General features: G+C 37.9%; 1 protein-coding gene across 1 annotated transcript in view; it reads left to right on the top strand.

Annotated features, from left to right (window-relative positions):
- The window catches only part of ESR1 (estrogen receptor 1), a 169,043-nt gene extending 156,873 nt beyond the window's left edge, over nt 1–12,170 (top strand). The window contains 4 exon segments of the mRNA XM_040552612.1: nt 850–983; nt 7,607–7,790; nt 9,156–9,367; nt 9,370–12,170. Of these exon segments, the coding sequence (XP_040408546.1) occupies nt 850–983; nt 7,607–7,790; nt 9,156–9,367; nt 9,370–9,410 (571 nt within the window). The 3' untranslated portion in view covers nt 9,411–12,170.
- Nucleotides 12,171–12,966: the final 796 nt, after the last annotated feature.

Raw genomic sequence — 12,966 nt, 5'->3', positions numbered from 1 at the left:
TAAAAGTAGGTAGTTTTTGGTAAAAGGTAGTACTGTAAGTGATCTAAAATTCCATGACGAGAAAATTTGCAGACAAAATTTTCATTAAATTACATACAGTCTTCATTAATTCTTGGACGTGCAAGATGAAAATTTGTGAGTGAGAATACCTCGTGTTGTGAGCAGAGGGAAGTGTTTAATTGACATTATTAATGAATGCATGAAGATTCCCCATCAGCGTAAGACTTCAGCTTTGTTTAAAGTTGTACTATAAGAAGAGAGCTGGTTTCTGAAGTGAAGTTGAAGCTTTAATCAGACACGCTCATACAAACAAGACTTCAGCCCAATGAGTCCTTCCTGAGCTCATGGCTTATTCTTTATGGAGGTGTGATGCTTGCAGAAAAAAAATGTGAGAAGCATATTGGAACATTATGACAGACCAGGTAGTACAGCATATTGGAACAGCATATTGGAACATTATGACAGACCAGGAGTACAAAATGAGCTATGTAAGTTGAAGGAAAAAAAAAAAAAGGGGAGAAAAAGTAAAATATGAAAAATAAATCAAAATGTAGTTTTAAACATTTTTGTGTCCTGAATGTAAGTGTTTGGTTGAATCAGTCTCTCATGTTCCACCACAGTAATGCCAGGAAAAACATAATTTATTTATTTATTCTTTTTATTTGGGATACTGGGAATCATGCTTTTGTAATCACACATACAACCAAGGATCATTAACCAGGAAGTCACTTGCTAGCAGTCCTCTGAGATTTGAGAAATCAAATTGGAGGGGAATGGTCCAGGGGAATGAAAAGCTCATACTGCCAGGTTAAAGCTGTGAATATCTCCCCCTTGATGGTATTCACACAGGAATCAAGGGAAATGTGTAGAGGGCATGGTGGAAATCTTTGACATGCTGCTGGCTACTGCTGCTCGGTTTCGCATGATGAACCTTCAAGGGGAGGAATTTGTGTGCCTTAAGTCCATCATCCTGCTCAATTCTGGTAAGTGGAGTGCTTTGCTGTCACTCGGGTAATTGCCGTTGCTTCTGCATGCAGTTTGAGTGCTGCTTGTTGTCTCTGGTGATGTTTTCATTTTGAGGCAGCAGCAACTGAAAGGGCTATCAAGACATATGGGCAGAACCACCAGGTAGGGATGAAAGAGGGCAAACCTGGTCAGTGGTGTGGATTGGACCCAGCAAATTAACATGACCAGAGGTTGATACACTGCATGCAGCTGGCTTGGAGGACAACTGGAGCACTGTGTTGAACTAGAAACTGGTGGGTCTTGTTAAAGTCCTGATTACAAGGCACTGAGGTAGCTGGAGCCACACTGCAGGCATCCAAAGGCAATGCTTAGTTATAAACCAGGGCCTATGCTTTCTTTTTTTTTTGACAATGGCAAAATGAAGGGAAAGAATGCAAAGATGTAACTGAGATTACCATGATTGTTTATGTTAAAATACAGCCACCTAAGACTGGTGCCATCAATTTATACTTCCTTTATATTTGATGAAATTATTTTTAGGCTGTAAATCTCATTCTAAATAAACTTAAAATAAATAAATAAATAAACAAACAACTAGATAACAAGCCTAGCTATAGATAAAAATATCTGAAGTTAGCTGATGAATTCTTCATCACATCATTGAAATAAGCAAATAAAAGTTGAAGAGTGTGGCAGAAAGTTTCTGTTGCACAACATTTTATTATTATTATTATTATTTTTCTGGAGAAAAATCTCCAGACAATTTGTTTTAGATGCAGAAATGAAACCCACAAAATTCTTATAACAATGATAGAGGTCTAAAAAAATAATGTAGGCACCAAAGGCAAAATTTTAGACTCAGTTCCCTGCTAAGTTGTTATCTAATGACTAAAAATGCCAAAGTTTTCCAGCCCTGAGGATTTACTTGTTCTCCACTTTTCCTGCTGAGTTTAAAGTTGTAGACAGTATCAGCCTCCAGACAAAGCACATGTGGAGAGCTGTGTGTCTCTTTTATCCTGTAGTCTAGCAGACCACTTGCTCAAGTTGCATGAAATACAAATTCAATTAATCCTTATCAAAAGATGATTCTAGTCACACCAGACTTTGTCATACTGATCAGGCACTTAGCTCTTTATGGAAAAAAGCTGGTCTAAATAAAATAAATGAATAAATAATGCAGAATTATTTACTTATATAATCACATATAAAATAGTTCATTTATGTTCTATGAGATATTAATATAGTTCAGATTTTGTTGTGATTGCCACTAATTACCAAAAAGTGACATCTGAGGCAAGCATCTGGCATATTAGGAATGAAGAGCTATTGTTTTTATCTTGGATGCCAAGGTGTGATAATTGTAATTAAATACATTTTGAGATTTTTTTTTCCTTTTGTTGTCCTGATAATTGTTAGAGAATATTTACTAAAATTAAATGCTCTTCCAGAAAGGTGATGCTGCTCCAGATTTTCAGCTAATATAAACAAACGTGATTATCGTCTTAAATAAATCTAGCTCTGAACTAGAATTAGAAAATAAATAGAATTGGAAAATTGAATGAAATGTGTTAGAGGTACAAGTCTTGAATGTGAAGTCCTCGAGTCATATTGTTAAGAGTTTTTGCCCCACTTCTGTATTTAATAAGGATCCAGAAAAATAATTTTGTTATTTAGACAAAGCCCTGTCAGGCATATCCTTTGTAAGCACATCTCTCTTCCATTAATGGTGCATTCTCTTTCAAGATTCCTCTAAGAAAAATTTGTAAAAAAACCTGCAGTCAGTAAAGTCAGTAATAGTAAGAGGCAGACTTCCTTCTGCCCATAAGAGGGATGGGCCCACGAGGTGAGGCTAGGAGCTATGGATCTTCACTCTTTCAAGATTCAGCACCACACAACAGGTTTGAAATGATGGTGTTTATATGGTAGAAAGTCAGAGTTGATCTGATGTTCTGGTGAATGATCTGATTTAGAGTGTTTTTATTTATTTGTATGTTTATTTATTACATTCAATGAAATTTTATATTTGCTTAGAAGGCTGGCATTTTTACAAGAGCTTTGGTGGTGACAGCTCAGAAGGAATAGTTCAGGCTAAGCTGTTACAGGGTCATGATGAAAACAATTTATACCATTGTTATGTAGATCATCATGTGCTACTCTGGTTTGCATACTGCACTCATTGCAGTATTTCTGAGTACACTGTAAACTGAATGTATATGTATATATGGTCACAGAATGTATGCCTGTATTGCTTTTCATTGACTTTATGCATAAGGGTAATTTTCTATTCCTGTTTTTACATTTCTTTAACCAAAGTATTTTATAACTGTCAGAGGAGTTAACTACTGTATGGTCGGAATGTGGACACAAGCTTCTGAATGTCAGATCCCTTTTAGGAAGCTAGGCTGCATTACAGAGGCAGAGAAATATTGGGGTATGTGTAATATCTGTTTAAGTGTTGTTTGGCATAGATATTCTGAAATGTCTTCTGGAGATGCTAAAGCATCTTCATAGAATATAGCCAGCTTCCCTGAAGCAAAGTGCTGGACAGACATGAAATATTATGTGCTTATGTGCTCTGAAGCACGCTTTGTATGTGGTGTATGAGGAGAGGCTGAGAGAGCTGGGTATATTCAGCCTGGAAAAGGGAAGGGTGAGGGACAGCTGTCCTCATATAGCTTATGAGCAGGTTACAGAAAAAACAGGGAAAGACTTTTTCTCAGAGGTGAGTAGAAAAAAATTCCTTCCAGTGAGAGAGGTTAAGCACTGGAACAGGTTGGCCAGAAATATGGTAGGATCTCCATCCTCAGAGATACCAAAACTCAACTGAGCAAATGAGCAACCTCCGCGCAGGTTGATCTGACCCTGAAGTTACTGCTATTTGAGGAGGACAAAACCTCCCTTCTAGCCTACACGTTCTCTAAGGTTGCACATATATATACACATAAATCTTTTACTAAAGAAACAGCAGATATACACAAAATGATCTCTTCATCGTTGCTATTTATATTATATACACATATGATTAAATCAGCTGATCTTAAAAGGTTTTAAACAAATTTCCAAACCTGAATTGCACTAATTATGCTACACTTCATATTTAAAAGCATTCTCTATTTGCATTCTAAAAGTCTGTGTGGAGTTTATTCCCCAAGTGTACACAAACATTTCTTTGTTAAATCCTTGGACATGTTAGTCTTTTCACATGAGACAGGGCTGTTTGCTTTTGCTGGACATTTATTTTCTCTCTCTTTTTTTTTTTTTTGTTTACAGTGTCTTTCAAGGCTGTTTAATATCTTTCTGCTGCTTTTTCATGTGGTCTTAACATTTTTATTTTTTTATTTTATTTTTATTTTCCCTCAGTATGTGTGGAAAAGATGGAAGGTTTTGTTTATAAAGCAAAATATACATTTATGCTGCTTCCAAATTTTTCCTGAGATATCAAGGAGACAGCATGTCTGTAACAACAAGGACAGCACTGTCTCCAGCTAAATAACAAAACCAAAGGTGCCCCTCGAAAGCTGCAGCAATGTCTTTTGACTAAAAAGCAAAACTGGATCTTTGAAAACCACGTTCAGCTCAATAACAGAATGCTGTTTCTTACGAACATTCATGTTCTAAGAAACATGAAAGGGCAACACAATGACAGATGTTTTACTCTTGAGTGGATCTAAAAAGGGGAGTGGTGCTATTTGACAAAGCAACAGGTTTTTGTTTTGGAGACACAGATTTAGGTCACATCTTCTTTAGCCGCTGATTTACTTAGTTTGCTGATAAATCCACAGAGATGGTAAGATTTTGCTGATTTTATGTATCCTGTAAATTTCCCTGATTCATCGTTCCTGTGAGTGCTATTCTTTTGGTTTTTCCTTCTCCTGTTGAATTGTGCTTTTAATTGATTTCTTTACTTTGGTGGTGGAGAACTACATGAGTGCATCGTACATAGCTGAACTTGCTCTTTGCTCAGCCTGACTTGCTACAGGTACAGACCAATGGGGCTTGATAGAAGGGAAAAAGAGCCTTGGTTTGTTTTGTGAGAATGAACACTGAATGTAAATGTGTTTTAAAACAGGATTTATTGTGACAGAAAATATTTAGAGGACGTTCTCCTCTACAGTAATGCCTATATCAGTGTATATAGCAATACTTGTATAACTTTACCATGATATGCCAACAACTGACACAGTAGCACTGCAGTCCCTGAGGAAATCTGTGTACATAGCTTTGTGTTTGGGCACAGCCTGGTAGGCTTTGCTTGTTCACAGGGCAGTGCTGTCTCTAGTCTCTCTCCTATGATGTTTTACAATAATGACATATAGCTGGAAAACCAACCGGTAGCTATTCAATTCTGCTTCCAGCTTTCTGTCTGCTTCAGAGCTTGGAAAGACCTTTGAGACGGTTAAATTTCACTTTGCTAAGACAATTTTTCTGCACTTTCGTTCCAAAACTCTGCTTGTGTGTGTGTGTCTATGATGGATAGCTGGTATTTCTTTTGGGGAAATTTCTGGTCATTGGCCTGAGGCAGGAGCAGTCATTTGGGGTAGAAAGGAAAACCAACTGTCATTTTTCTTGACAGTTATTGATGGTCATTTGCCTGAAGTCTCTTCATTTTTGGGGGAATGTTTTTTTTGTTTGTTTTTGATTTATACTTTTTAATAGCTTCTGGAGTCATCCAGCTGAGAAAAGCCCCAAGAGCTCTTTCTTTACAGTGAATTCATTTCAGTAAAAATAATAATCATTGAAAGCTTTGTGAGAAAAGAGGCCATTGTACTATCTGTCTATATCAAATTCGAAGCAATAATCATTACCAAAATAAAGAGCTCTGACTATTGGTTTGCAGAAGCTGTGCTTTATTTCTGTTACCCTTTTGTTCTGTTTTTGATTTTGAACGGTCTCTCTCTCACATATACACTCATACAAATTTATGTTTCATTTTAGAGCAGAAGACCCAAAGTCATAAAACCTACTTGCAGGTTACAGTATTTCTAGGTACCGGGTCCTTGACATACCGGGATGATGTGAGGATGTGAAACACATCACAAAGATGGTTAAAAAAATAAAATAAAAATCTCAATTCCCTGACCACTCTGACACATTAATAAATATGCTTATCTTCAAATCTGATGGCATAACACCCAGCTGCAAACAGTACAAACAAGCTGTAGTACATGTGTTACTGTGTGTGTGTGTTTTAGTGCATGTTTCTTTTTTTCTTAATATCCCTAACTGGATTGCATATTTTGCTGTATATGATGCTTTAAAGAAAAATTAAATGAATAGCAATTCCACGAACCATTTTTTTTCCAGGGACCAAAACCAAACAAACAAACACCCCCTCACAACTTACTTCTTGGCTCTGTAAGTTGATGCAGAAAGCACAAAACACAGGATTTGTCAAGTACTTTATGGAGACAGGTCAATGAAGACAGGTCATGATCAAGCCTGTTTGATTGTATCAGCATACATACTTCTTAAGCTGTTGCTGACTCAAGGATGGATTATACTAATACGATCTATCTAGAGTTATGAGATCAATCCAGAAAATTTAAAAAGTAGTTCTGAAGCAACAGCTGCCATTTGGTAGCATAGCGCTACTGTGACATACTTCACATTGGCTGTGTGTTTTCCTACAGAATGAAGTCAAGGTAAAAAAGTGCAGAATATTATAGAACTTCCTAGGAAGAAATTTGATGTGCTTCATGTACCCAAGAGCTGCTACTCATGGAAAATAGCTTTTTCTAGGTGTAGAGGGGCTTGCTGGAGGGGGTGTCTCAAGACGGTTTGATCTCTGGAAAAGTTTCCTCCTGGTCCAAATCTTTCATGTAGTTCAATTTCAAGAAGCCATGAAAGATGGTTATATTTAAACAGGTTTCAATACAGCCAACCTAGTTGGTTGAGAGGGTCTTGTTGAGGCCAGTGCTAATAAACAAACCCTGGTTTTGTTTACACATGTTGTGGTAACATATTATTCAGTCCTAGACTGCCTAGCAAGTTACCAGAACCCAAACATTAAACAGCAGAGAAAATGGGAAAAACTGCTGACAGCCTGGGCTGGGTCAATCAATATGGCAGAGTTCTCAAGTGGCAACAGCATCTCCTCCTTTTGGAGCTGCGTGACCAAGAGAGGTGAGCAGCCTGAGGTCAGGTCTATCTCCAGGATATGTGTGACCTCTGCCACCCCTTGTTTCTGCTCTGTCCACAGTGACCAAATCCAGGCTTCAGGGTGGGATGAAAGTTGTCTCAGGGCAAAGACTGTGTTCTTCACATTTCTGTGAACCTTATTATTATCCTGTGAACCTTAATGTGAACATTTCTGTTTCCTTATTCTCTTCCTTATATGAACTGATTAATTCCGTGTACAGTCTTGTAGATAATGCCTCCATTGCCCAGCAGCCCTTTCTGGGAGATTTATTTTTTCCCCTGTGCTTCTCTGAGCCACTCTTTTCTATGTCATGACTGTCGCCACATCCTTCCCAGCTGCCAGGAAATGACAAGTTTATATGTAGAGGTGCCTTCCAAAGTAGGATGTTCACAGGCAGCTCATATGGTTTAACACAGCCGAAGAGGGCAGCCACAAGGTCTGACTCTATCAAAGTAATTTTTGCCTGTGGTTTGTTTGTTTTCTTTCTCCTTCCTACTCCAGGTGTGTACACTTTTCTTTCCAGCACCTTGAAATCACTGGAAGAGAGAGACTATATCCACCGTGTTCTGGACAAAATCACGGATACTCTGATACATTTAATGGCTAAGTCAGGTCTTTCCCTGCAGCAGCAGCACCGGCGCCTGGCTCAGCTTCTCCTCATCCTCTCTCACATCAGGCATATGAGGTGAGAGCAAGCACAAGGTTAGGTGCAGTGAGGTTTCACAAATGCACAGGTGTGCTTGAAGTTGTGCTTTTCTTCATGGAGGGGAGTGCAAACTGTGTGCATTATATAAAAGATAGATCATTGTCCTCTTTCCATAAGTATATATGGAGCTTGTGCACAAAACAGTATGCTGGATTATGGTGTGAAAGGGGTAAACATTTTCCCAATTTGTTTCTTCTTCTTTTCTTTTTTTTTTTCTTTCTTTTCCTTTACTTCTAGCTTTGACAGTGCCATAAGCACTGTCTGCTTTTAATACTATGTGCCTTGTTATTCTGTTTGAAAGGTACCGAGCAGATGAAAAACAATGTAACAGCAGCCTAGTTCTACAAATTCTAGTCTCCTTTAAGATAAGATTTAATAAAACTCTTGCATTTGTATAGCCACCTCTCACAAGTGGCTTGATTGCAAATCACTTTAGAAAAGAGACTATTATCATTATATATATCTTACGGGTGAAGATAAAATGCAGATCTTCTGAGTCCCAGTCTAGAGTACTGTGCCCTTTGCTAATTAGAGGTGAAGTGCCTGAGGCATTCAGTTTGTTGGTAGTCTCAGCAGTCATTCTCCCTAATGTAATTACCTCTTAAGGTAGCTGCTCACTAGCTGGAGTGTGTGCAGCATGACAAGCCTATACAAAGACACAGTAGATATTTTAGTTTTATGAAGTAATAAGAGGCATTGCTGTTATACAGATTTTAATTTTCATTATCTCAGTTAATAAAATTAAAATTAAATTAATCACCACAAAATAGCTATTGAAGCCGAGACATACAGATTTTAAATACTGGACTAACATACAGACCTCAAGGAAAAAGTTAAGGGGTATGTGTTTTATATGTATCTTTTGGGGGAGTTTCTTTGTTCTCATGTTAATCACCTTTTTGGCATTTGTTTTCTTAAGAATTTGAACAACTAAGGAAGTTCAGATGCACAGTGAATTACTGTTTCTATAGTTTGCAAAGATAGCATTAACTCAAATTGGCCAAAAGGTTATTTTCTAGGAAAAAAAAAAAAAAGTTCAATTATGGAAAACCAAGATTCATCCCAACCACGTAATCAAAGTGCCTAAATTAGGAGTCCATTTGCTCTAGGTCACCTTTTAGGCAAAAGAGAAAATAGCCACATTTAGAAGGCAATTGCTCATGGATAGCCTGAATTGTTCTTTGAAGCTGACTTCTGCAAACTTTAGAAGGAGTGTGCAGCAATTACACTGCTAAGTTAGTTGCTTTGTACAAGGTGGAATTTATTTGAACCCAACTATGATTAGCTGACAGCTTTTTTTATAGCACATTTGGAAAGTAACCGTTGTTTCATTAAAACCCACAGCAACAAAGGAATGGAGCACCTGTACAATATGAAGTGCAAAAACATAGTTCCACTGTACGATCTCTTGCTGGAGATGCTGGACGCTCACCGCCTGCATGCCCCAGCAGCCAGGAGTGCTGCACCGATGGAAGAGGAGAACCGGAGCCAGCTGACGACTGCGTCAGCTTCTTCTCATTCCTTGCAGTCCTTTTACATAAACAGCAAAGAAGAGGAGAATATGCAGAATACAATATAAACAAAAGTCAGCGTATATAATGGTATGAGAAACCCAGCAGCGTACTACCTAGTTCATGCTTCATTTCATCTGCAGTGCCACCTATGTAAACACTCCAATGACATCAGTAACCTGTATTTTCCATTTGAGTGTTTGTCAAGCGCTTGCCTAAATTGATTGCTTATTCTAGTTGAAAGATGTTTCATTGTTACGGACAGCCAGCAAGGATTGGCAGGCTAACTTAATTTGAATTTGCAGTGTTTTAATTTATTTTTGCATGCAAGTTGGGTAAGTCCTAATATGAACTTAAACATTCATTTTACCATAAATTAATAGGCCATACCAGCCATGCATATTGGTATCTTCCTGAGTGGGAGCCTTTGTTGATATCCACCCCAAATTCTGAGCCCATTTAATCCTTGAATTGCTTGAAACTTTGAAGAAGTTTGGTAGATTCTGAATGAGTTTTAGTGAGGGATAACGGAAAATTGATTGGCATCTTAGCGTGTCACAGTGAAACTGTACTGCTAGTGGCTGCCTTGGTAGTTTAGGTAGATTCCTGCCTCTCTTCTTCCTACAGTGGAAAGTACCCCCTTTCTTAAAATTTTTGTTTTGCCTTACTGGCTTACATCAGCAGATAGCTCCCTTTCAAGATCATACTGACCAAACTTTTAGGTCCTCTTGTCATATCTTCTAGCCAAATTGCATTGTGTGTATCCTATCCTATCCTATGAAGCTAAACTGTTCTGTTGCTCAGCAGTGTTAAAACAAGGGCAAAATGGCAAGCAATGATAATATAGATAATTGCTCTTAAGTCAGATCACGTGAGTACAAAAAATCATCATGCCATAAAAGAACCAACAACAAAAATTAAAACTCACCTTATCGCACATACATTGTTTTATGAAAAAAACAACAACAACAAAAAAAACCACACCTTTCCCTCTCCTTTGCTTTGTTGCGCTACAAACCAAGGGGTGAGGATGTCATAAGACTGGCATAGCAGTGTGGGATTGTCCCATTCATGGCAGTCCTGCCTACCCAGACTGTTGAGGGCCATCAGAGCCAGAACAGTAGGTTTTGCATTGGCTTTCTTCAGCTATTGTTGGGACAAACTCAAAAATCACTGTTAAGATCCACCTCACCTGTGATATCAGAAGTGGACAATGTGTCTCAGACATGGTGAAGACTCCAGGACTGCATGCCCAGGTGAAAGGAAGGTAAATCTGGCTTTCTCCATGCATGTGTGTAACAGTTCTTTGTGCAGGTTAGTTGGATTCTTCCAGTCAACCATAAATATACAAAAGGTCTACTGACAGTAAGAATTTCAGCAAGTCATGAAGGAGAGTCACTGAAAAGAAAGACCAACCTATCCATAATATAAACTGTCCAAAACAGGATTTGGTGCTGCTGTTTGACTGCCTCTAGGATAGAAAACTAAACATGTCAGGGAATGTTGCTGGGTACTGGAATGTGATTATTATATATGCCGGGGATGATTTATTAGTTTAATGATAATCTTTGCCTGTGCTGTCTGCATGTCTGGTTTTCAGGTGCAGTTTGAGAGTTAGCGTGGACCACCAGGGACTAGTTCAATAGCTGGTTGGAAGTGACCACCTGTCAGCGAGGAAGTTCTATAGCATGCGTATAGGCTGCTTCATGGCAGCAGGCCACAGTGCTAGAGGAGGGTTTGGGGATGCTTCTTTTACTACTATAGTCGATGTCTTTATGTTAGGTTATGCTGATTGGAATATCCTGTAACTAATTATAGGAAATAGTGCAACTAATGAGGTACAGGACTGCCTATGTCTAACCACGCTCACTGTTAGACAAGCAAAGTCTGTGTTCAGTGAGTTTCAGTTACATAGCGATTGTGAAGGCAGCAAGGCATAGGATGAGTTTGAGCTCCATGACAAGGATTCAACTTTTTAGTGAGTGTAGATAATGATGTCCATAACAATTTAATGTACATATCTGAGGATAAGCGCAGTTTAAAAGTCTAAAGATAGATGCTACCTACATGCTTGAGAAGATTCCTTGAAAACAGTGCAAGTCTGAACGTGTGAAGCAGTCACTGTAAGTGAATAGGCCTTTTATTGATGCATATTATAGTATCATTTTTTTTCTGATGTGCTGAAGGAGTTGTATTTGTGTGTATTTAGTAGAGTGTGTGTGTGCGTGCATGCAAATTTGGTACCTAAGGGCTTTTGGAAGGCTTCAAAAGGCCTTGAAAAAAAAATGCACATTTTATTTTTGTTTTGTTTAGTAGCTGGTTTTCAAATGTGTTAGAAAAATCATGAATGCCCTGAAATGAGCGCAGGTTAAGATTTGAATGGAGCACAGGAATTCCTGTAGATACACTTAAGTGCTTACATTGTCATTATTCACTTGTAGCCCAGTGTGCATTAGAGCTGCTTTTTCAATGCTCTATGTGCAGCTTGTGTGTTCTCCAGGACAGAACACACGGATCAAGCCTGTGGCTCATCAGCTGCTAAGAAAATTAGTTTAAATAAATGCCTTGCCTCCTACATCCAAGAAGAATTCATTGTATTGATTTAAGTGTAAATTTGGCCTCAAAGGAAAAAAAAAATAGTTGGTGGGGAGCAATCCACAACAAAGGTCCAGATTCCGATGATATTTATATAGGGTAATAACAATGCACTCTACAGATTGTCCCAGTGAGGCTGGACAAGCATGATTTGGAGTGGTATGCAGCAGACAGAGGGGTATCAAAATGTGGCTTGTAACATAAGAAATAATCAGTCAGTTTGCAATCATAATTACAAATGTTCTCCTAGGCTGAGCCCTGGCAATGAAGTCACTTAGAGTCAACCAGTCCCCCCCGTGTATGTTGCAGCAACCACGAAGGGCATTCAGGAAAGAAAGAGAGTGATTCCCAATGATACATTCATTTACCTTGGGGCAGTTTCATGATCTGTGTATTTAACTTGTTGATGATCTTTTATTTGAAGTAGCACCTTAATGAATATAGTAATCTTCCCATAGTTATCTGTAAAGATGATTGTCCACATATCAGACAGCTGAATGTAGCTCTTCAATGGATTAAACAAATTATATGCTATAAATGTGGCAACTTTTTTCATATCTAGTTCTGAATTATGCTCTCATGTATGCAGAAAATTGTGCCTGCCATTTGGTAATTGTTATTTCACAGGATGCTATTTCATGTGTATATATATATATATATATATATACACACACATATATACCTTATATTTGCAGCTGACAAACCAGTACTACCTGAATACCTGGTGCTGGATATTAAACAAAAATATATAGCATGTAAAAAAAAAAAAAAAAAATCAAAGAAAAATATTCAAGGCAGCTAATTATGCTTTTACCAAAACATTCATAGTGATGCCTCTGGACAGCTAATGAAAGAATTATTTTATAATGTTTATACGTGGATTTTTTTTTAAAAAAAACAAAAACAAGCAAACAAACAAAAAAATACCAACACAAAAAAGCCCTAGAAACATAGGCAATGTAATACCAGCATAAGCCAACCAGAACTAGACCAGATGAACTTGCTTTGCTTGAGAATATGGTTGTTGTTACTGAAATATTACCGAAAAA

Source organism: Cygnus olor, chromosome 3, assembly GCF_009769625.2.
Source record: "Cygnus olor isolate bCygOlo1 chromosome 3, bCygOlo1.pri.v2, whole genome shotgun sequence".
NCBI lineage: Eukaryota > Metazoa > Chordata > Aves > Anseriformes > Anatidae > Cygnus > Cygnus olor.
This window is presented reverse-complemented; position numbering and strand designations above follow the sequence as displayed.